This window comes from Typopeltis vanoorti, chromosome 18 (assembly GCF_054136105.1).
Source record: "Typopeltis vanoorti isolate ZY-2024b chromosome 18, IOZ_Tvanoo_1.0, whole genome shotgun sequence".
NCBI classification, from domain to species: Eukaryota; Metazoa; Arthropoda; class Arachnida; order Uropygi; family Thelyphonidae; genus Typopeltis; species Typopeltis vanoorti.
In genome coordinates, this window is record NC_143566.1 from 47,720,056 (window position 1) to 47,746,277 (window position 26,222).

The following is a 26,222-nucleotide window of genomic DNA, read 5'->3' on the forward strand; positions in this document are numbered from 1 at the left end:
TCTGTTATTCTTGAATTGGTTATTTTCTTAAGGTGATCTTAAAATACACCGTTATATATATAATTTTAAAAAGGGACAATTCACTGTTTAGTACTCATTTGTGTAGTCGCATGGGGGTGGGGGAAGTAATTGTTGGACTAGTTACTGGCGCTGTTGGTAGGTTGATGCAAAAAGGTTAGTTATATATACCGGCAGAGGGAGCTCTTTTACTTTTGTAAACGAGCGCCCTCTGCCAGAGTTTAATAAATCTCTTGTCTAGTATTTATTCAAATTATGTGTAGTATGTACCGATAAATGCATATTGTGTTTGTAAACATATTCTCCAAGATTGTTATGATTAAATTCTTTATTTGAAAAAACTCCCACGTACGAAAAGTTGTAAATCTATAGCAAATTAGTATCGCTATGGGCTAAGAATATTTTTTGTATTTTTTATTAATTTTGGTGATTTTTTAAATTCATTATCTCATATGTTCGCAGTATATTTATCCTCTTTCTGTGTGGATGTGAAATTTTTGGCCATAATATTCCAGTTTGAGTTAAAAACGTATACAAGAGATGATTGTAATGTGTAACATTTTAAAAATGACACGAAAAAAAATCAGAATGAATATAAAAATTGAATATTTTGAGCATAATCAAATTGGAGACTTACCATTGCTAACAAATAAAATTGTTTTTATCCAAATAAATCTATTTCCCGTAGACAAAAAAATAAGGCTAAAATTTCATTTTTAACCCTTTAATAAGCGCTTGTCTTAAGTATGTATTTAATGGGATTATTGATGCATCTAATATAAAAAAAAAAACCCTGCAATGTGAACAAATGAAACCATAAGAATGATAACCAGATTATGACACAGAAAAATTGGAAATTAGAACATTAACAAACTGATTAATTTCTGAAGTATTGAAATTCTGTTTTATGAAAGGAACTAAGCACTCAACCACCATATAAGTGTAGAACGTATTTTGTTGACTATTTTAGACTTAAGAGAGAAACTTCGACTCAGAACTCTCATAGCGAATCTATTTTTTATTCGCTAAAATTTAAATTTTAGTACGCTAAACTTCGTATTGCAAACACTTGACTCTAAAAGGAAATAAACGGTGGGATACAGCAGCACTCTTGGGATTTGCCGAGTTAATTAGCGTTTTCGATAAAAACAAAATGTGAGTAGCAGCTATTATTGATTTATCTAAAGTATTCTTTACGCTAATTATGTCCGTAGCATTATTAAGAGTTCTCGTTAATCGGAGTGGGTGGCAAGCTGTGCTTCTGGCTCAAAGGTTACAGATTAGAAACGCAGACTTCATAAACCGTGTCACATGATAAAAAGATACCAATAATCTTTAAAGTTCCCAAGGCGTGGTACTTCCCTTTGAATATTTACAAGAAAGACATTAACCAGCTGCCACTAACAGATATTTTTTTTAAAACTACGAATACAACAAGGCTATGATACCCATTCATGATGACGTAAATACAGCCTACGCTAACATGCATGGCGATCCAAATCTGGTCGCCAAATAGCTAATGACAAATTTGCCACACTTGAAACTGAGATAAGGGTAAGATAGTATTCAGAAACCCGAAGACTCAACCCATTATCCTACAGTATCTTAACATTCCATATGCCGTACACACACCAAGACAAAAACCAGTATACTCAAGTCAATGCATTCACCTCTTGCTTGAGTGAGTTCTTCCCTTCATAATGTATAAAATACTGTATCTCTATACAACTGGGTAACAGTGTCTATTGGTGATGCATATAGACATCGTTGCCTATACACAGTGGATGATTTATCAGTAGCAAAATACTTCACATTAATTTGAAATTTCTTGATAGACAATACTATTAAAGCTTGCTTACATAATTGTACAAGTGAGTTCTCTTATGTTTAAACTTGCTATTTGAGATTCTGTTTTGTGTTAAAAGAAAACGGAATCCGTCTGATGGACACTGACCTAGTATACAAGAGTGTCTTTGAGGGATGTACGGACAAGGGGGCAACGGTAAGTCGAAAAAGAAGAGAAACAATTATAGTCACTTTGTAAGATGGGGAGGTGTGCATGTTGCAGGGACGGTATAACAATAACAATAAATCAGAACGACGGGAAACAGTACAGTCAGCTGAATACAGTAGACAACTGTGGGTTGTCTTCGTATAAATTTGTGGGAATTGGTGTCAGAGGTTAAGTCTTTTTACAGGTATCTATCAAATTTATGTGACACTTCTAACTGTCCGCTAGGTGTCCTTAATATAGGGGGTAACGGTAAACACAAGAATGCTAAATCATGTTGGTCACGTTGTACAACCATTATTCACATTCTTTTTCTTATATATTTAAATCCCTGCCTTCTGCCTACGTAGATGTTTAGGAAGTTGATACAAATAGGAAGGCCTATGTAAGCGAATGTTAGCTGGAAACCGAAAAACGCCAGACATAACCACCAGTTTAAGTTTTTAATGCAGGACTGCTTCTCAGAAAGATAAGCGTGTCCAAAGGGTGCTGCAATGGATTTTACTCATAAAGATATAATTAAAAGTAAGTTATTTAATAAATACTGACAAATTAAATTAAAATAAAAATTTAGCCTTTATTTAGATCAATTCGGTCTACAAAAAAGAAAAATGAATAAAATTTATATACACCTTTAACTAATTATCATACTTAAAATATATATTATGCCGACTTCCATTCAGAAATATTCATTTAGATTGCCACTCGTTATATTAGTAGACATCCTCTACCTTAAAAGTTGTAGTAAAATAGAATTTTCAGGTTAAGACGAGTATTTTAGCAGGTAAATAGAACTAAGAATTCTGTCGAACACAAAGGTGTCATGGGATTCACCTTTCACAGGATAGGATATGACAATAAAATCCTTAAGATTAAATCGGAATATATTTTTGTACGTTCATTAACTTTTTTTGACCGGTTGGACAGATCTTCGAAGAATACAATGTATGTGTGTCATAGCATGGGTTGTGATCATTAATTAAGACCTTAAGAACCCATGAGAACGTATTATTCAAACATGCAGAAGTACCGGAAACAGGATATTATCATATAATCAGCCACAGAGTATGGATGATTTATGTTTAAACGGTTCATTGCTTTACATTTCGTGCTATCTTTGGTTTCTTCTTTCCAGTGGTTGTACGCTATTGGCATGTTTCCGGGAAATAAATGTTGCTTTTCCTTAGGAATGGAAAAAATTATTTTAAGCGTGTGGGGATTCGGCGAAATATTTTTTTTTTTTTTTTGAAAATCAGTGACCCAACTAATTGAATTTTGGAAGAGGGATAATTAGGCAGGAGTTATCTAAAACATCAAAAAAAGTTCAAAATTCAAGTTCACGCATACTAAATAGCGAAAAACATTTTTCAATGAAAAATTATGGGTGTGACTGGTTTAACAATCTGAATTTATCATTTCTGACATAAATAAACCGCCTGATATTCAAAACAAAACATGACTGGTTACTTGGTGGTACTGGCTAATTAATTTTTAATCCAAAAATCAATTGTCGCATGCTTTTAATAAAAACAATAAAAGCAAAACAATATCACGATGCCCTTAAATTGGGACGTCGTTTTTAAACAGTTCGTTGTTGGGGTTGTCAAATAAATAATGATGAATTAAAAGCTTTCGGGTAATAATCTGCATATGAGGTGTCAGACGACACCAGTGCGGTTAGTTCAAAGCTCTTCGGCTAGCCGTAGATAGAGTAGAATCTGCTAGATCGGTCGCTTTTGATTTTAAAGTTGTAGCTCGCGTTCCGCTTGATAAATTAAATTAAAATTTAAAGTCTTTGCTTCCAAACTGGAAGAAGCTCACTCTAGACATCAAAAGATTAGAATCTGCATTTGAATACATAGTATATAGAAGTAGTATTACAGATACTTGCATCACAAGATTCAACTGCAGTTAGCTGTTTGTTTGCTAGAATACGATGTGTCTTATGATCATTTTACAGTATTCTGTACTTCGTCTGGTTCGACATTACTTCTATATTCTTGGGTGAATTCCGCTGTCCATGCAAACCGAATATTTACGGCAAAAGGCACAAAATCTCGTTGTTTCCATATTATAAACAAACCGGACCTATGACTGGCCATCTAGTCAAAATAAAACATGTCGACAAGCAACAAGGGAATCTTGATATGTCGTCAATACTGAAATTCTAGGGTTGAACTTCAAGATATTCTTAATCATGATCAAGATGGTCAAAAAAGAAGTTTTCGGCTCTTATCAATTTTACAATTTTCTAATTACGTTAGTAGAATAATCACTTGAAATCATTATACCCAAAGCTTCGGTTTGTATTTTTGCTTTGAACGATAATTGTTCTGTATCGTTTGCTTTTGTCAAAATCTGTAATCATTATTCAAAACTGGGTTGTGATAATTAAAATATCGTTTCATTATTAAATCCCAAGGAAAAAAAAAACAGAGAGATAAAACATCAGCCAAATATCACTTGTTATTAATTACTGATAAAAAAGGACTCATTCATTTGTTTGGATATTAATTGCTCAGCGCACTGTAACAGAATAACAATGAATGCGATCGCATCTAATTACAACAGTAGCACAGGACGTGAGATGTTATCAGTTCACTCAAACCGTGAATGGTGAACAGATCTAAGTGACAGCAAAGAATGACGATTCAAAATGTAACAGAATTCACATAATTGAAATTACAAACAATTACGAAATTTAACAGAATTCAGACACCAAATAGAAATTAATTATTTCAAAATGTAATAGAATCGGAAACAGTTAAAAACAATTCAAATCGCATACAATTTAAAATGGAACCAATGCAAACATTTGACATTGCAAACATTCAATAAAACTAAATTCAAATAATCCAGTCTTTACCAAATGCAATTATAATTTTTGTTTTCAGTTCACTCTTTATTGGGAATCCTGTATTTATAAAGAAAACGCTCACAGAATTTTTAAAATGATTAACCACCTTTGCTGAAAGTGAGTCATATTCAACATCATTTTATATTACGTCCATGAAGTATAACATCTTACTTACTAAAAGAAAAGAAAGCAAATAAAGACGAAAACTGGATTATCGACTGCTGTATCAGACGAACAGTATATTACCGTATGTTTCTCAATATCAGCAATTTCTCGAGAACCGTCGTAATTTATATATTCCTCTCATTTATAGCACGTGTTTTATGGCTTTCCAGGGTTATGAAAATCTAGTTGCGTGCTCACAGACTATACTTTCTCTTTGTATGCTGATTATTCTCAGACGGTGTCAATGCACTAGACTTCATTTTTAGTGATTACATATAACCAGGGATCGTATTGGTCTTCCAGTAGCTCTTCGTTCTAGACTTTTACAATTCTATCACTTATTTTATATCTTGGGCCAAAATATTTTTAGCCATCTAGCAAAGACACTGCATTTTTTTAAAACTGGCTAAAAAAAAAAAAAAAAAAATTGAAAAATCACTGAGGATACCTTTATTTTCCAATTAGCGTTTTTTTTCTTTTTTTAATTCCCATCTTAAGCATCCGAATATTCGGAATATTGAGAAGGATAATTATATAATTATCGTTTGCATTTGGGTTGGGGGAACCACTCTCCAGTGGGTTTAACGGGATCATAGGTCATTAACAGATACATCTTTAGAATAATGGTTGTCTGCGGCAATTATTTGAATTCCTTTGTAATTTATCGCTGTAATAAACTATGATATCATCAAACAAGTTTTCACAAACAATTCGTTATTGTGAATTGTATCAAAACAGAGAAATATTCTCTCTAATTAATGACCATGTAATTTGCAACAACTTACTGAAAGGTAAGTTGCTGCAAATTATATGCAGTTGTGCTCATATTGAGAAGTTGATGCAATGGCTTTGTTCAAGCCAAGTAGTCATAATTGGAACATTGAAACAAAGTAATGTTATATGTTTTGTGTTTTTGATTTAAAAAAAGCTTCAGCTTAGTTTACATTCAGAATTAAAATATCATATTTAATGGTAGTAAAGCTGCGTTTGAAAGTCCTGGAAGTACAATTATGTCTTCGTATTTGCGAATATTTTTAGAATCCATAAAGTGTCGTATTTTGTTCTATTGCCAATGAGCATAGCACTAAACATACGTCATATTCTCCGCTACCCTTTTCACATAAATTATTTGAACTATTTAAGTATTAAATAGTATCTCGAATATAGCTATTCATTTAGTTATTAAAATTGAGATATTTTCCGAAATCATCAAATGTGTTGAAAAAGGAAATAAATTAAATTAAAAAAAAATAAATATAAAAGCAAACAAAAGAGAAAGAAAACTGAAAATTACAAAATATGTTATTCTTTATATAAAATGTTATTTCGGCACCACCCTCCCCTTAGGTTCCAGAAGGAGTCCTTCTATCAAATAGCATATATAGTATATTCCATTTCAGACATAGAAAAATATTAACTAAACAGACTTCGGGAGACCTGTCACCTCTCATAATCTGTTGAGTAAGAGATTCTGGTCCCTTTATTTTCTGTAAAGTACATTAAATGACGTCAAACTTATGGGGGAGTTGCCTTGAAAATGTACTTTTGCACACATTTCATAGTATCTATTTTGCATAAAAATATTCTGAAACGTATTAATTTTACATTTTTAGAAGGATCGCTGAAAATGAAAAATATATGAGAAATCGGAAAGAAATAATTCATAAAACCTCCTCGTCAAATAATTCCCTTATCGTACTAATGAAAATGTGAATAATTGTTATACCTGCAAGGGTGCTGTAAACATTCTTCTTGAATTAGGTGACAAGAGCGTGCATAAAAGGTGAAGGAAGGGGTGATGAATTGAATCAAAGTTCGAAGTCTTGTGTGTGATGTTTATATTGTCTAGAACTAAATCTCGAAAGTCTGAAGATGATGGAAGTGATATTCACGTCGCTACATTATGGTTTATACGCCGAAGTTGATCTCCGATCAGTCTGCAATCAAATCTTTTGCACACCCTTCACGTCTGTGACGCTATTATTAACCCTGGATAAATCCCCTACTTAACAGACTATGGGAGACTGATTAGGAGTGAACTTACGTAGACGTGGGTACAGTTAAAAAACAGTCATCCTGGTAGTAGAAGAGTTTCATCCCCACTTTGCTTAATGAAGTCTTAAAGTGGCTAAAACATGTTCGGATTCAAGAATCATTTACTTTTTTGGATTTCTTCTTATAGTATGAATGATGTTTTCTGTAGTTATGTTAGACACTCTAAGGAGACTGATCATGTCTTAAGAAGTTTTGGTTGGTAAAATGATTATGCCACAGATTTTTATGGTTTAAGTCGCCCTTCTTTGGACATATGTCATGGTAAAGTTTAGAAAATCTGAAGTGGTTGTCCTATTATCTGTAAGGCATTTGATCGGGTTTGTCATACAGACTTCTTAAGTAAATCCCCCCCTCCCTGTTGTATGGTCAGTCTTCTGACGTCTACGCCCTAGGTTGTCGGTTTTCTTGAATGAATCTCAAACTTTGCAACTAAATTCGCCAGGGGGGGCTACAACATCTCTTACGTATCAATGACCCTCTCCATTTGACTGCAAATCCAATCCATAGTTTTGCTGAAAACTACACCTCGCTCTTCATTTTCGATAGCATCCCTTGCACTGCACAATGAAGTAACATTTTCAGAATATCGATTTAATCCTAAATTCTGATCTCCAAGCTATCTTCAATAAGCTTTGGATAAACCTTCTTAATTTCAATGTTATTTCAGCCTTGTCAACACTCACATCGCTGAACATGATGAGATTTCTTGTGATAACTGTACCCTTCAATCTTTCTTGTCACATTACAAATATCACCTCCTCAGCATCCATGAAATTCGATTTTCTCTTTTGCTCGATAGGCAAAGATGATCAAGCGTTAAATATTCTTCTTACATTTGAGGTGAGATTCCTTTGAGAGCTCCCTGAAAACTCTTGCTTAAATACAGAAGAGAGATAGATTGATTTTTTGTTCCCTTTCATTTTCTAGAAATATTTCCAGAACTGCTGTCAATCAGAATCAGCACTAGTAATCTCTAAATCCATTAAAACACTTGCAGCAGCTATTCAACGCTAATTAACAATTCAACTGTACACTTAGAACAAATTTCTCTTCCTCTTCATTCATTACTTCTTCTTCTTCTGCTATCTTTTAGAAATCTTTCATGTGTTTTCTAAATAGTAAAAATTTAGAAAACAATCTTCTACAAATCCAATGTTAACAATTATTTTCTTTCTCCACAACTTCACGGTGAAGTTGTGGAGAATTTAAGTGACTGTACTGTTTAGACAGTACACATTTTAAAACAAATATGCCTCTGTGACTTGCTGACATCACAGTCAGCTCGCCCAGATATTCTAAACGTAATTAATTAAAGCATAATTACGTTGGAATGGTTGAAGTAATATTAGAGTGGTGGAATTTGGAGAAATTACTAAATGTAAATCAGAAATTTTGACAGCAAAAAAAAAAAAAAAAAAAAAAAAATGTGTGCGCAGTTACTGGTCTTGACCGGCGTGCGAATGCACATTGGCTACAATTACAAATATAATCGAACTATATCTATCCAGCATGGACTGTTTATATGAAAGGACAAACTAACAAAAAAATACGAGCTCACGAATATTACTATTCTTCATCTATAGCAGTTTGTATGTAGTGCTTCAAATCGAACATAACTTTATCAAAAATGTTTTCCAAGTTGTGTGCATTCTTTTTGGAGGACGTCGTAACATACATTTCATTGGACCTTAGTTAATTAATTTAACTATTAATTATATTTAAAAGATGTGCATGTTTGACGTCATATCGCTAAATGTACGGATCCTTCGCTACGTAGAAACCGTGCCCTTTGATTGGAATGTTTGGATTCTAATCCCATCTTGGACACGAAAAACGTGTAGTGAATGAATATAATCAGAAAAAGAAAGAAGAGAGGAATTTTTAGGACTTTCGGTACACCATAAATAGAGTGAAACATGGAATGGCCCGCTATCCAGGAGTTTACAGCAGTATGGGTTTATTTATTAAATGAGGAAACACAGATTCTTTATGTTAAGAGCATAAAAAAAAGCATAACAGCAAAGCAGTTTCTCTTTACTGAGGTGTTTGGCACGCATGTCAACCTGTCCCAAGAGTGGAGACGTGCCCCAGACTACCATTTTGCTAGAAATCTGTCAGGCATTTTAGTCGGTGGTCTTCCACGTGTGTGTGTCGGCCCAGTCATAGTTATCAAGTACATTTTTTTTTAATTAGCTTTTTTCTATTGGTCATAAACTGTAGTGCAATAAATAACGAACGACTTTAATTTTGCATCTACGCGCTTAAAGAAAAATATTCTCTCGCAGTTATGGATACACAGTGTGGAGAGAGTTATTGTTGCAGTTTATAAACACCGGGAAGCGGGCTAACTGCTGATCGGAAAAATGACACTTCAGGATTCAAATAAAAACAGGTTTGATGTACAGCAAATAAGGTTGTTTTTAGTGAAATGGCACCCTTAAATTCATTGTTTTAATTCATTCAAAAATCTGAGATAAAGATCCACAAAGTTTGGAATTACAGAAGAAATAATATAAGGACAATTTCAAAATTACGTAAGCGTACAGGAGTTTATATTGTTGTACTAGTTAGAGACGAATATTGGTTAATATGACAGCACTGGTTTTGCACTGAGTGGAAGAGTAAGCTAGGCCTGTACGTAACAATCATAATGAAATGGCACGCATCCCGAGAGTTCGACAAACAGTGAGAAGGCAGGCTTTGTTTTTATATGAATTCAAAAGTGAAAATACCAACGTAAATTCACATTGACTCATGTCGCTCACTTTGTCTCTGTTTGACTGTCTATTTGCCCGCCATTTTGATTTTGATTATTTGATATCAGTCAAATTACTGCGACACTGAACAGTGACTTACAAGCCTTCTTTTGCAAATGAAGTCTCCGATAAAAAATTTTGTCTTAACTTTTTACAAAGATCTGTCATTAAGCTCATTGAATCCAATTTATGAAGAAATATATAGCGATTATTCATTATACTGAATAAATGCCTTTTCACTAAATGAGGCCACTTGAGTCTTCCACTGAGCGAGGAGATGGTCTCACACTAGACGATAGCGCCCTGTTCTGGATCAGCCCGTAGTCTGTTGGTTGAAGAGCGGGTGCTTTATCCATTCAGATATCGTAATATCAGCGGATAGCGATGATTTTAGTAATAAATCAATAAAATCAACCAGCTTGAATTTGTTATCATATATTCTCTATAATCAAAACGTGTGTTTGCACAGTTTTATCATCATCGTCATTTCAGTGAATGTCCAAATCGTTATGTATTCTTAGTCTTCCCTCTTGTGAATTTTAAAATGAATCATCGAAACAGCATCTCTAAGCTAGTTATTTTCTTTTCACTCACAACACAGTTTTAGTTTGCTATGCCGATGATTAATATAAATCACTTTTATAAATCTGAACGACTTAAAATTCTAATCTCACACTGTATTTTAATTAATATCTTCAGGTAATTATAATTCACTTCAACTATAATTCACAAATTATAGTTGAGTTTGATTTGCAACTAATCCGCTCTACCCACACATACATACACACACACACACACACACACACACACACACGCACAATATCCACTGTTAATGCTGCCTAGCTTTAAATCCCGTTTTGAATCTTTGGGTATATTAAATTAACAAAGTATTTTTTAAAGTTCGAAATGTGAAACACAGCTGCATTTCTATTTGCTCCTTCTGTGTGCACAATATACAGAAGGAAAAAAGAAATCTGAAAAGTGGAACATCCTTGAATGGTACGAAAGAGAGAAATAAATGTTGACACCGAACTAAAATGTACGCTTTAAGTAACAAGAAGTACACAGAACAACATTTGTTTCGAAGATTGATTTGTCCGAATTAATACAGGCGGCAAAATCAAGACCGGAACGAATTCCGAAAGGAAAAACTCGTAGCATCTCCTTTTAAGAAGAGCTAAATCTTCGATTGAAATACAAAGAACGCAACCCGATGGATGTTAATATAGAACAAGAGCTAATTTGCCGCATCCATTGAAACCTGCGAAGGAATGGCTACATAGGTCCAAGAGAAACTGATAAAATCCATTTGTTTCTGTTTTTGCAGACTAGAATTATATGCTCAACTGTGCATAAATGTTATATTTAAATCGTCTTATCTACCTTCTTCCATTTATTCAGTTAGCAGTAATGTACGTTTATTGCACTTGAGGTAAACTTTCTCAAAATGCGGGGTATAATTAATTAAAACCTTCACGCATAACAAACTGGTGCATTCTAGAATTCTGCGTGGTCTTTGACGAAAAGCAACAGATCGAAACAACTGTCAGGCCAATGAAAATCCTTAATGAAAAGCAAATAAATGGGCTTCCGAGCAGAGTTCAAGTCTCTTAAGTAATACAATACCAAAGTAATTCTTGCTAAAAGTTTGAAACTTTTGTCATTGTCAAGGATATTTTTAGGACTATTTGGTATAAAATCAAATTATGTAAGAAATGGAACTAGAAAAGAAAAATAAATACAAACATTACTTAGCAGTTTCAAATGCCAACTTAAAAGCCTTGATGCCCGTATGTGATGCCTATAAATTGCGCGGTCGGTTATGTGTTGTACGTTTATTCTGGAAGCCCTTCTACCTCCTTTTGAGACCGAGGTTGCTTGTAAAGTCCATATAAAGATTCCTTGTCTCCTAGACCAGATGCGAAAGAAGGCTAAAACAAAAGTGTGTGTGTGTATATATATATATATGTGTGTATATATATATATATATATATATATATATATGTGTGTGTATATATATATATATATATATATATATATATATATATATATATATATATATATATATATATATATATATATATATATATATATATATATATATATATTCAAATTAAGTGGATATTGAATCCAACATTATTTCAAAGCCGAGTAGAGAAACTACAAGAATTTCATGCCGAATATAGGAATATAGAAACTATAAAAGTTTCGGCGGATCCAAGCATAAGCAAAGGTTTGCTTGCATCGCAGTTAAGCCTTTTGACTCTCTTTTTCAGTATATATATATTTCCCCCCCCCCCTAATTCTTTGTTATCATTATTATTCTACATTCTGATTGTTGTGTAATTTACTCTTCAAAGATTTAATAACAATTTATTATTATTTTTTTTAATGACAGGAAATTTTCACAACGTCGATTCTTTCAGATGATATTTTCAACCAATAATTTAATGTTGGTAAGCAATTAAAATAATTTCATATTTAGCATCCAAATCCTAGTTGACCGTTATTAGTTATGACATTATATTCTCCAGTTCTATTTATAAGGCTATAACGAACAAAACATCCTTATCAAATTATTTTGTTGTGTGTTTCCTTAACCTAATCGTTGGTAGGGTAGCAATGCTATTTTTCATAGACTGTTCCTTGACTTATATAGAACAGATGTATAGATTGTTCTTCGGTCAAAACTACCATAATATCACATTATTCGTAAATATATACACTCTCACCCTTCCCACAAGAACGTGGAAAACACAAAATCAAATGTTCTTGTCGCTACTTCTCGCTAGGCTTAATAACTGCCCAAATGTGTTTAGTGTCTGTCGGAAGAAAAATGTACAAAACATGTCGCCTGCGGTTAATTCTTAAAAAAACTAATTACTTTTTTTTATTTTTTTCTGAAATGGATGTCATCATAAATTTGTTGCATCTGCTCAAGATAACTCGTGAATCAGTTTGGGAGATCTGTTTGGATTACGAAGTGCAGTCCGAACACACCTGCTTCAGTTAGCATAGGAATTAATGTGGACACTTTTTATTAAGTGTCGTGATAAGTATGCATTTGTAAAAATGCAAAGGAAATTCAATGGGTGTCATGCTTTGAGTATATCGTTTATGTTATCTTAAAAGAAATAGATCACAACAGGAGTTCAACCAATCATTTTTCCACTTTCATAAGTTAACATTTTGAAATAATGTTGTTGTTGTTGCTGCTTTTTTTTTTCTTTTTAAGATATTCATTTAGATGAACACGAAAGCTAACCGCTAATGCTTCAAGGAGCCCCTACACGGTAGTAGACTTCTTTCCCGAATAATCAATATCTTCTGCTATTTCCTCTGACTTCCATTATCGGCTAAGATCGAAAGAAAATATGAACTGCGTCTTCCCCGTAGGTGATAGAAGGCAAAGAAACTTGTATCGCGGATATCACCAGGTGTTCTTTCCTTCAGATTGACTCGATTAGTTAAGAATATTTATTATATTTTAAATGAACCAGCTCTTCGAAATTAGGTATCTGTAATATACTCTTTACGTCTTTATTAATTTTCCTTAATTTTGATAATTCAGAACTACATTCGAATATTATAATTATCAGATATAGTTCTCAGAAATGAGATAAAATTTTAAGTGTCTTTAATAAGTTTTATTATACTGGTTTCGTATTAACAAGAGATCATCAGACGCTGCAGGAAATGTTTTGTATTTAATATTAGAAGAAAAGACACTTTCGATAAAAAAAGAGATATTTCTTATAGTATTATTATTATCACTATTATATCACATATCCTGATTTTTGTTGGAAAAGTTTGAAAGGTGCTGGAAGAATAGAAAAGGTTAATTTCTGTTTCCACAGACTTCTGGACTTGCTTCTTGTTCCTGTAATATTAGCCTCGGGATTGTGAGTTGAAACTTGTCGGGAGACTTCTGTGAATGATGGTTTTTCTGTCACTTGTAATGTTTATCCGCTAAATCACTTCATTACAGGATCCTCAAGTTAGACAACAATATCAAAAATGCACAAACTTAAAAACAGAAACCACACATGAATCAAGCGACGTAGAAGATGAATGGGAAAATTTGAAACAAATTCTCACAAAAGCAGCAACAGAAACTTAGGAATAAATCCCAAATGGATTAGAAAAAGAGGACTACGAGACTGGAACAAAGAAAAGGACAGTTACCAGAAATGGCTAAATTCCAAAACAATAGAAGTAGAAATAGAGTATGAAAGAAATAGTTCAATTGCAAAACGAGACGTAAGGGGAAAAAAAAACATAGAGAAAGATGGAACAATTTCGTAACAGAACTAGAAAAGGATTTATTTAAGCCACAACCCAAAACCTATAAAGTAATAAAATACATGAATAAAGAAATAAAAGAAAAGATAAAAATACAAACAATAGATTTAGAAAAATGAGTGGCCTATTTCCAAAATCTCTGGACAGATGAGAACAATGAAAATAAATTTTATAGGACAAAGAATGACCTAAGAGAAAATATCACAATGTTAGAACTAAAAAATATAATAAAGAAGATGAAAAATAGGAAAACACCAGGAGAAGACAATATAAATATAGAACTATGCAAAAATGCAGGTGAAAAATTTAATGAAAGACTTCTGAAACTTTTTAATATGGTTTGGATGTCCGGAAAAACCCCTAACTCTTGGAAAAAAAGCACTGGTTATCCCAATCTATAAAAAAGCAAATAAAGACAATTGCAATAATTACAGGAGAATTAGCCTGCTGAATACAGGATATAAAATATATGCAGGAATATTAAAAGAGAAACTAAGCAGCATTGTAGAAAACAAATTACTAGAAGAACAAAATGGTTTCCGAAAAGGCCGATCCTGCATAGATCCAATTTTTACTTTAAAATTATTAATAGAAAAGAGAAGAGAATTTCAAAAAGAAACACGTGGCGTTTATTGATTATGAAAAAGCATTTGACAAAATTAGTCGACAAAAATTGTTTAAAATATTAACCGATTTAAACATACCAAACCAACTTTTACAATCCATTCAAGAAATATATACAGGAAATAAAATAGCAGTTAAATTAGAACACACTTCAGAATGGAAAGATATATCAAGAGGAGCACGACAAGGATGTACCCTCTCACCTCTGGTTTTCAATATATATATATATAATATATATATAATATATATATATATATATATATATATATATATATATATATATATATATATATATATATATATATATATATAAATATAAATGACCCTGCAAATGAAGATAGATACATTACTATTTGCAGATGATCAAATAGTATTAGCTACATCAGAAGATGACTTACAAAGATCATTAAAATCATTAAATGATATCTCAAAGCAATATAATATGACAATAATGGCATTCAAAGGAGAAAACCCAATAAGAAGTAAAATAGTGATAGATAATAAAATAATAGAACAAGTAAACACTTTCGGATACTTGGGATGTGATCTATCATACGAAGAAGAAAAAGACCTAGACACTAAAATATCAAACTTTGTCAAAGTAAATGGCATAATAAATAATATATTTAAGCCATCCCTACTACAAAAACACACTAAAATCAAACTATATAATGTCTTGTCAAAACCAACTCTACTATACGGAAGCGAAACATGCACCATGAAAAGGAAAGATGAAAAACGAATTCAAACAGCAGAAATGAAGTTGCTCAGAAAAACAGCTGGATATACCAAGTGGGACCACAAAACAAATGAAGAAATCTTACAATTCCTGAAAATAAAACCAATTAATTACTACATAAGACAGTATAAACAAAAATGGCTAGAACATTTAAATCGAATGGACAACAGCAGACTATCAAAAATATTATACAGATACAAAATAAGTGGAAAAAGAAGAATCAGAAGACCAAGAAAGAGATGGCATGAGACCGGAACAGGCCACTTGGCCTAAATTCCATGTTAGGAGGAGGAAGAAGAAGAAGATCCGCTAAATCAGTCGTTAGCCATCAATCTCAAATGTTTACACTATGGGTGTAAGTCGGCATTCTGAAGGGGCGGATTACAGTTTCATCCCAAGAAATCAAACCTACCTACAAGTATTGACGTAATAAATGTTTCGCATATATGTACTGTATTTACAATGCTTTACACCATCTATATTTCACTGTAAAGCAATGCATTTGATATTTCGTATTATTCAGAAAGGTTCGAATTTCTATTAGAGGACGTATTTCATAGAACAGCAAAATAATTGACAGTCATTAATAATATGGTATTTGATACCCTTGCTTTGGTATTCGTTTTTATTTAATGCAATGAATAGACGATCTATCATCATCTACATGGAAATAAAACCTAGTTGAAATGCGATGAAATTTTTTAGTTGTGAGAAGGGAATTGGTCAGAGTCAGTCCTTAAAAGATAAATTTATATCAGGTGAATCTGTTTTATTTACAGTACGTAAATCCTCCGCACTAGGATTTTTTTATTGACTTTCTCTCTCTCTCTCTCTCTTTTTTTTTTTTTTTTTTTTGTACTGCTGTCTCTTGCTTTGGCGCTTTTTCATTGCTTTCCGAAAATTTATTTGTAACAGCTTTTAAATGAATTTTTTTTTCTCTTTGTTCTTTTTTGGTAAATTTAAACCATTCGTTAAATGGTTTAAATTTACCAAATAAAGATTTGGAAAATATCTTAAAATAATACGAAATTGTAGCTCATGAGGTTGGTTTTTATAATGAATAATAATAAGAACAATTTCGGAGGACAATGAATATAGTTCACTATTAAAAATAGGCCTCTTCAAAATAAATTTGGCATTCTTAATTTGTTGTCTGACCCTTAAAAATTTTACCTCCCATCACATTGCGCCTTGCTTACAATCCTCCCACCTCCTGATGCAGTTTTTGATTAATATTAGAGATAGCCATTTCAGATAGAATTATGGAGAACAATTTTTTTTTTTTTTATTAATAAAAGATAGCACGTCGGGGGAAAAAAAAGTTCAACATTTTATAGGTCTTTTTATCCCTTTCAAAACGTATGCTAATCATTTACTTAATATTTTTTTTTTGTGAAATTTAAAAAAAAATCCAACTTTGAATTAAGGACCAGGTTAATTTCATTTCCACTCCCTCCCTTACTGTCATTCTAAACTAATATTACGAAAAGCTATTTAAAGGTTGAGAGAAGAGAAATAACAAATTTCGATAATTTATTCAGGGGTAATGCGAACGTTTTATGGGTCAATTACCTTAAAGTAAATTCATAATTTTTAGTTTATGTTTGACTAAACATAAATCGCTTAACGAACGGAAGATAAAGTCAAATTCTTTCTTACGGCAATGTCCTCCATGGTTAGAATCTGACAGTATACTCCCGACGATTCTCTTTTCAAGCCCGAAACGCACCGCTTCGATCTGCCTTTCTATCTTATCTAGTTCTTATCAAAGATAGTACGCCAGAAATTCTTTCTTTTCTTGTCGGCTGAGTAAAGATGAAAAAAAAAAAAAAAAAAAAAAAAACTGAACTCTCTTTACAAAAAGGAGAATGACCCGACAGTTAAGTTCAACTGTTATTTTGCAGACGCCATCGGAGATATTCATCCCCCTTCCCTTTCAACAGACTCTTGAGGCTATTATTTGAAGGAGCAGTAAAAGAAGTACCATGAGGCTGTATGGAAGTATACATAAAATGGGAGCACCATCGCGCACACACACACACACACACACACACACACACCACGCCTGCAACGTGACAGAACTCTATCTAAAGCTTGCAGGAGCACGTTAACATGCAAATAGTGTGGGATCTAGCAGTCTAACAGCTTGCCTGCTCTTCTACTAGACTGGATACGTGCTCGTAGATCACGGTGGTGCACGTAAAATTCTGCAAACAGCCAATAGGAGAAAGAATGGTAATGTAAGTGGACGATCGAATTTGTCATGCTCAACACCGTCTACAAATCATTTTCTGCGTGTGGAGAGGTTTAGTAGTTTATTTACCCCGGTGTCAGAATCACGTGACGGTCCTAGGCAAGATGAAATAAAGATGAAGGAACGTTATGTTATTGTGACTTCACCCAACATACCCACCCATGTATCTGTTCGAAAGAAATCTGCCATTTTTCTACATTATTTATCTTCGCAATGCCTTTCTTATTTATATTCACATAACATATGGCTGTTGACAGCATCGTTTGCAATCTCATCCTTTGTAAGCTACAAAAAATTCATTATTAAACAGCTTTTTTTTTTTAGCAATCTCTTTATATGTATGCTATGCCCATAGAATATACAGAAAGCTTGCAAGAAGACCAATTTATTGTGACATATCTATTTCAAAATCCTTTGATGCTGCAAAAATATTCCCTATTTTTTTTTGGAACAATTTTATCTTTAACTTTATGCTGTATTTGCCCGGTATTTTTTACTTTTTTTTTATCATTGTTGGTATAAATATATTCCAAACTACATCTGAATAGACATTAGAGTAATTAACAGATTGTTTCTCTGAAATTAATTATAACTACTTAGCTTTAATATTCATGAAAAAACATTTAACATCAAGATAGAGTTAGATTTATTTCACAGTTGTCGATTTATCAAGTCTTCAACCTTTATAGGAATGAATGTAGATTTTGTTTTCTTTGCATTATTTCAAGTCACGATTTTGAGCACTGAGTTTATATTATAATCAATATAATTGATCTCGGTAGTCAGCATACGAATTTTATCAATGCTGGTTATGAGTTGTCCTGTTGAGAATAGCTGAAAAGAAATACTGCCAACCACAGCACCCTATTTGAAACATGCTGTTTCATGTTACAGTATCAAAGCGAAAATCTCAATTAAGGGATACAAATTTTTATCCTAGTTGTAAACTGGAGAGAATTGAGTTATATCTGATAAACTAAATGTGATAGGCCAAACTATATCTTCACCAGCACCACGTAAGCCTTCTGCGTATTGAATTGGGAGAGCAAGATGGTGACGTTTGGGAATGGCAAATAAAAGAAGACATATTCTTCATCTGTTGTTCTGATTTGAACATTTTTATCACTTTATTATTTGAGTGAAGTATATTTGTTTGTTCTCTTCATATTTCAAACTTTTTCCTTGAATAGTTGGAGTACAATATCTTATCGTAGTCACAGAGAGTAGAGAGAATTTAGTTGTATTTACATTTTTCCTTTCAGCACTAAGTCATTACAACATCACTTGTGACAGAGACAAATCATATTCTAAAAAATAAATAAAAAGACGCCACCTACCTGCAAATACTTTTATCGTTTTCAAAATCATATTTAAAAAAACATTTCATGGACAGCATTTTGAACTAAAATTCCAAGCAATACTGGATAATATAATTTTGCAGATTTAGCATTTGAAAAATGTTAGCAGCTGATTGAAAAAAAAAACGGACTGTGGCAATTTTTTATTTTTTTCAATAGAATAAAAGTTCAAATTTCAATCAACAATTTCTTATCACAGAGGGAACTCTCTTATATATATATATATATATATATATATATTGGCTAGATGAGTGAAGCAACAATGCTTTTCATATTCCCCGTTATCTGAAAATGTATGGATAGGGTAATATAGAGCTATAAGCTCTGATCATGGCAGGAGGATAACAGCAATAGCCGAGACTCAGTTAAAACTTAATTAGCCACAGCATTGCCATCCGTTACCCTGGGTTTTTTCACATACCATTTCTTTTTTGAAAGAGGTGTAACTTCTATATGGATGAATATCAAAGATAATTAAAATTTTATTACACCAAATATTATATTTATAATTTAATTTTTAATAATACAATTAAATTGTTTAGCAAAACAATAACAAACAAACAAAAAAAAAGATAACAGCGTGCCCTAACGGGACATACAAAATGCTATGATAGTCCAAGTTTAAGATTTCAACACATGAATAACTTAGTCCCGATGAACTTGAAAATAAATAAAAACTATGCATTGATTAATGCAATAAAATAAACTGTTGCCTGAATGCGATATGCTAAACCCCAATCATACTAAAATGTAACGCAAGCATCTGTCAAATAACAGGATTTGAAGAGTGAAATATGATGGTTAATCTACCACCATTGTTTCCCTTGAAAGAATGCCAATAACTGTCAAGAATATTTCAAGATTAAGAAATTCTAGGAAAGGCTAGGAAACAATCTTTTATTGCTATTATTATGTTAAATCTCTAGAATATAAAACGAAATCTAGCAATGCAGTTCCTTCTTTAAAACCAGTGAATCTATAGCTCATGCAAATTCTTGTAAAGGAAGTCATAAATAACGTGATCATTAGAGACTCAAGAAATAATATCTTTGCACGCCATGTAAGAATATGTTAAGGATATGCAACTGAGTATTAACCTCTCTTCACGTTTTCAGTTAAAGATATTTTAAATCTTATCCTCCCAAGGATCTGTTTGTTATTTGTACGGATTTTTTTACTCCCTCAAACGGGATATAATTTACGTTTTGCTTATAGATTTTTTTCATGTATTCCTTAATTCAGGCTTTTTTTCCTCTCTCCCCTCCACAAACGTATTCATTGTAATTCATGCTAAAAATGAAACTTGATGAATATATGATGTCATCCTATGGAATAAGTCGACAATTTTTTAAATATATGAATACGATGAGTTCGGTAATTTAAATTTAGAAGTTTTTATGTGAGGCATCCTATAGGGCATCAGTCCTTCCCACACACACAATAATGTTTTATACTTTATACCAGTGATTCTTAATCTTTTTTTTTTTTTGCCTTCATCCCCTACTCAATTTTACAGTAGGTTAATGACGCAATAAGATAATTATAATATATTATTAGGCAAACCTAAATTACCATCAACATATTTGAACTGATAGTTAATTAAAAATTAATGACTTTGATGCAAATTAATTTTTACTCAAAAAAGATGTAAACATACTGAAGCCCATCATTAATGGCTACCCTGAGCCTGATGAGATCCTGGTAATTTTTCAATATTAGGTTCAATGTTCGACAAACGAAGTCTGAATTCTTCTCTTTCACTTATTTGCATCTGTTTCGCTACTTATCTAACAATCGCAACACGACGCTGAATCCTTTCTCGACCAAGTATGAAGAAGGAAAAGCAATGAGCAATAATTTTATTTCTTGCCAAAGATGAGGTTACTTACATTGCATGTTTGGCCAGAATCTTTCATACCCACGCTGTTGAAATTGAACTTGAGCTTCAAAATCATTTTTTTACGTGAATAAATTCACACAAATTTGGATGAACAGAAGTGGCATCAGAAGGAAATGGATTTATGACCCAATCGGGTATTTTAAGCTCATCAAAGTCATTGAATCTGATCATCAAGTTTTCTTTCAGTGTCAGAAGATGGGAACAATAACAATCCAAATCTGTATCTAATATTAAATCATCATCATCACCTATTATTTGTAGACTTGAGAACTGCAGAAAATCTCGTCTTGCAATGCTCTGCTTGTAGAATGTTAATTTGCTGATAAAAGCGTTTTTAATTCCCTTTGCTTTGATTGCTTTTGTTTCAATAAAGTAGGCTTTTCTTTAATTTCCACTTTCTTCGCCCCCCACAGGTTGAGAATCACTGCTTTACACCATCTACCATTAATACACCGAACATCACTATTGTTAGCTTGCTCTTTCGGCTTTTTCTCCTGTAAGAGTTTTCATTTCTTAATGATTCGGTAGCGAAGTAGAAAGCGAAGTTTCTTTGTTAGTCACACGCTATATTTAAATATATAATGATTGGAATTTTCTCTCACACACTCGCTACTTTCTTAAAAGGTGGAGAGTTGCTCGCTGAAATAAAAATTCTAAACCGTTTGAGGATAAAGAATTCATTAATCTCTTGTAAAAAAAAAAACAGACGACTAAGTCGGTCACCCTTCGCACTTTGTTCTTTTTTTATGCCCGCATTCGTACGTGAGAGTGTGACCCTGATTTATTTGCATGCGTTCGTTACATATTAAATGTTTCAGTCAAGCAAATTGTATAATTCTCAAGTTCTCTAGCCTTCTGTACCTAATTATTTTGTTATTACAGTTCCAAAGTTTGCTTCCCTCTGCACCCTCCCCCTATACTTTCTAAGCGGCCAAATGGAAGCAGTTTATAATGCTTAGTGTGGACCCCACGACAAAGTACACAGTCCATTTCCAACCACTGGAAAATCAAATGATTAATGTTTGTCCACGGATTACTGTTCATAATGAAAGTTCTAGTGGATAATTATATTTCTTGCTTTGTTAGCACTTAGAGATGATATTACATTCACTAATATGCAGCGAGCTAAAACATTTCTTATTTGACCTCGTAGACTCCTTGCATGGCCAACTATTTCTTCTCATTAAACTTTGGGGGGGGGGATTAGGAAATTGTCATGCTTGCTGCTTTTATATATAGAGGGCTTTATCTTTCTGACAGTAATTTGCAGTTCATCCATCTAACTTCCTAATTGATAAAAATGATTTATCATTTGTAATTGGTACGTTTCAAAGATGTTGTTATGGTTGCTCTTTTATTAATAGCAGTATTACTGCTAAAGCTAGATTGGTTATATAGTCAGCACGTTATTTTGTATTGATGAGTAGATTAAAAAAAAAATAATAATGAACAACACGTATGTATATTATACACACATACGGACATCCGGTTTATAAAATTCTAGGCAGTGAAAAATTTCACTGATTTTTCCTTGTGTTGTATTAAGCCTATCAAGAACCAATTTGATACAACGTAAGATATTGGTGTTCTGTCTTCCTACTGAAATACTGTTTATTGCAAATAAAGTGCAACGTATACATTGTAACAATATTTTCGTGTGACTAATGAATTATCTCAAATATACATTAATAACAAATAATATTTAATACAAAATAACACATCGATTTAAATTATTGTGTTCCTGCCACAAGTCTTAGCTATGTGTTCTTACTTTTCCATCCCGACGTGAGCTTCTAGCATGATCGTGTAACTCGGAATCTTCATGCAAAATTGCTGAATTATGGTGTATGTGTATGTAGTGTTTATTTTATAACCTAGTTCTCCACCTTGCATTTAAATAATGTATTTCTATTTCTTCCTGCTATCTCTTTAGTCATATATGGCGATGCCTAGTTGGAGCCAATGAGAAACACTCTGCATCTCTAACTGCTGTAATCCTGTTCCTCCATAATCAATAATCTTTTTCGCCTTCTCACGTGGCATCCTTAAAACTATTCACACATTTGCAGGTTACATACACACTAGATATGGATTACACTATTTAAAGAAGTGTATATTCCCACGCGCCAAAGGAAGATAGTTAAGAACATTTAACATCATAACACTTATTTAACATCATAACACTTATACGGAAGAACCGTAGGATATAAAACTACAGATATGAAGCCTCGCTTAAAATAAATAAAGCTTTCGATTATCCTAATTTAGACAGAAAACTTTTAATTCGGAAAGAATGGGAAATTGTCATAAATGTGAGATTTGAGACTTGTGTAAATTACGTCGTATTTAGGACGAATATTATTTCCAGTAAATGTCGAAAGCGTTTTTGCAACTCGTTGATGACAGTTCACCCAAGGATTTTAAAATATTGTAAGCTTTTAGTGTCCTTTGATGGTTGATACGTAACAGACTACATGTGACATCACTGTAGCGAGTGTCGGTGATGATGTCACCGTATCATTCACCTAAATACATCATTACGGACGGCATATCGTCATGTTATTTAGATAACAACCCTGTTTCCTGGTTGTTGTTGTTTTTAAAAAAGACGAATATTTTCTATCCTTTTATAATATAATTTTTATCCTTATAAACTCACGTTATTAGTACAGCAAACAGTTTTGTAGCGTGCGTTTATTTACCACCTATTTCGAACTATGGTAACTATGGCAATGCTCGCAAATTGCCAATTTTTTATGTCCTCACATTAACTATCTGCGTATTCTATCTATGCATCATATACTTATTATTTATCCTTGAACCTGCTTAGAATGCAGTCTCGTACTTACGACCGAGGGTGTGTGAGAAACCACGGCGATTTCTTAAGTGTACTGATAGTGCGATCTCACTAAATCTTTCGCTGCCTACTTCAGACCGGTCTGACGGATTGTTTCAAGATCGGTAAAACCTTCACTTTGCTACGTTACGTTTGTGGATTATTATTATTATTATATAAACATTTCAATGTCATGAGCTTTACCTTATGCAATGGTGCTTATCTTACTTGCAGAGAATGATGGTCACATAAGTACCATTCAGCTTGATATGAAAATAAGCGGAATACCACGAGGCCTAACTTTGTGATTGCAAAATCGTGCTAATGGAAGAGTTAGGGCTTAACATTTTGGAGGTCAAGTCTTATTGAAATCAGTAACAGGACACGAAGAATGCGAATGACTGTCATTGCTACTGCTAATAAGAATAATAACAATAGGTACGTACTTTGCACAGTTGCTATGGTTACATATCTGTACCAACAGAATAGATCCTGAAATGTAACAGAGCATCTTCAAATTCTGATCTTGTCTTTCTAACCACGATATTACGACTGCTCTGTTGTACTTGAATAATACTTTATCGCTAGCTTTATTTAAGATGAATTTTTCTCCCGGTTGATGCTAAAACACAAAGACGTGAACAAAGTTTGTGAATTGTGGTTTTTTGGTTTTTAATAAAACCCCTAAAGGCTAATGAAACCCTCAAAATTGCTAATTTGAGTCAAAATAAGTATGTTGTTTTCTGAATTTTTGAGAACAAATTCAAAAATCGACAGAAAAAAAAAGAAACATCCATTAAAAATATACACATTATATTCTTGAAGACCTACGAAGCCATAAAAATATTTCCCTATCAAATATCATTTATAAAGGCTGACTGTTTTTTCGTTGTTGTAGTATTGGCATGTTAATTATTGCCAACTTAACAATGACCAATAAATATTGTGGCGAGTATTCCGACCACAAATTGTTACTCAATACGTTGCTCCATTGTACTAGAACAGTAATTATTCTTACCCTGCTGTGTCTGGAATCAAAATGAAGGTACTCGTATACACATCGGTGGAAATTGAGGTAATTTCAGGTATTTGTATTCAGTAATATTTATTTGGATCGAAAGTGCAGTGTTGGTTGAAAATAGTGGTGTAATTGAAACAAATAACAACGAACCTAAATAATATTCTGTAGTTTGAATAATGGTCATACTAAACTAGTCATTTACAATTAAGATTAGAAATTGCTAATGTCACATGATAAAGTACTTGTTTAAAACAAAAAAAAAAAAAAAAAGAGAGAGAGAGAGAATTAATAATACGGAATTTTTACAAATATTACCCCATATAGCGGAAGAAAAAAAAACTGAATGTTAGAAGCAACAAAAGCCTACAAAAGTGCAGGAAAATTTACATCATGTTTGATTTGTATGCTTTCATGAAATGTTATTAATATCTAATGCATTTTTTAAAAGAAATTGTTCAATTTAGAATCCCGTGTCTTACGAGGTCCAGTTTAAAATAAATAAATATTTTAATGTCGATATGTAGTATAATTTTCTCTCTCTTTGGGTATACTGTTGTTAAAAGGAATGTATTAGATATGATGGCATAAAGATTAGGAAAATAAGCTATTTGGTAACCTAATGTTTTTAACGCCTTGTTCAGCATCTGATATTTTATTTATGGCCACAATCTTTCTTGTGATAACTAGAGAAGGCCGTAAATGTGAACGTTCTTGAATCTTAGCGATATTACGTAAGGCACACATGCAACAGCATCACACCTCTTTCTCCCCATCCAATAACAACCAAAGTATGTTTATTCTACAATTGTGTGTGGGGGGGGGGGAGGGAATGAAAAAAGAAACACACTCACCTATAGGTGGTGGTGTCGACTCGCTTGCAAGAGGAGTCTCTCTGTCGGACACCGAGTCATCACTACTTTCGTCACTTGCCGTGTCATTGCTGCGACTTCCGCCGTGGGAAGAACTCGACATAAGCGCATCGATGGAGAAATCTTTTGCCCGAGACGATAGTTGCGGTGGCGGCAGAGACTGGTGGCCGCGGTGTAGGGCATCGGCCCGCGGCAGGTCTCCAGGATCCATAGCTTGCCGAAGCAAAACAGGGACCACCATAGAGCCTAGGTCCGATTCTGTGACACGGCTAGGAGGTCAATAATTGAAACTGTTCCCTGCCTCCTTAGATCATTTAACTGGTTAGGAGCGTTCTCTACATGAAGGTTTTGCTGACTTTCTCGTGGGTAATTCGTTATTCGGTCATTGTTTGTCCCGGAATTCCTGATTTTCAGACAGTCCAATTTTCATTAAAATCTCCAGATTAAAAAAAAGAAC

At 33.1% G+C, this 26,222-nt stretch overlaps 1 protein-coding gene across 1 annotated transcript in view; it reads right to left on the minus strand.

Moving 5' to 3' along the window:
• LOC150096635 (uncharacterized) overlaps positions 1–26,006 on the minus strand; it is a 34,399-nt gene extending 8,393 nt beyond the window's left edge. The window contains exon 1 of the mRNA XM_090408669.1: positions 25,748–26,006. Coding sequence (XP_090264795.1) covers positions 25,748–26,006 — 259 coding nt within the window. The remainder of the gene's footprint in view (positions 1–25,747) is intronic.
• Positions 26,007–26,222: the final 216 nt, after the last annotated feature.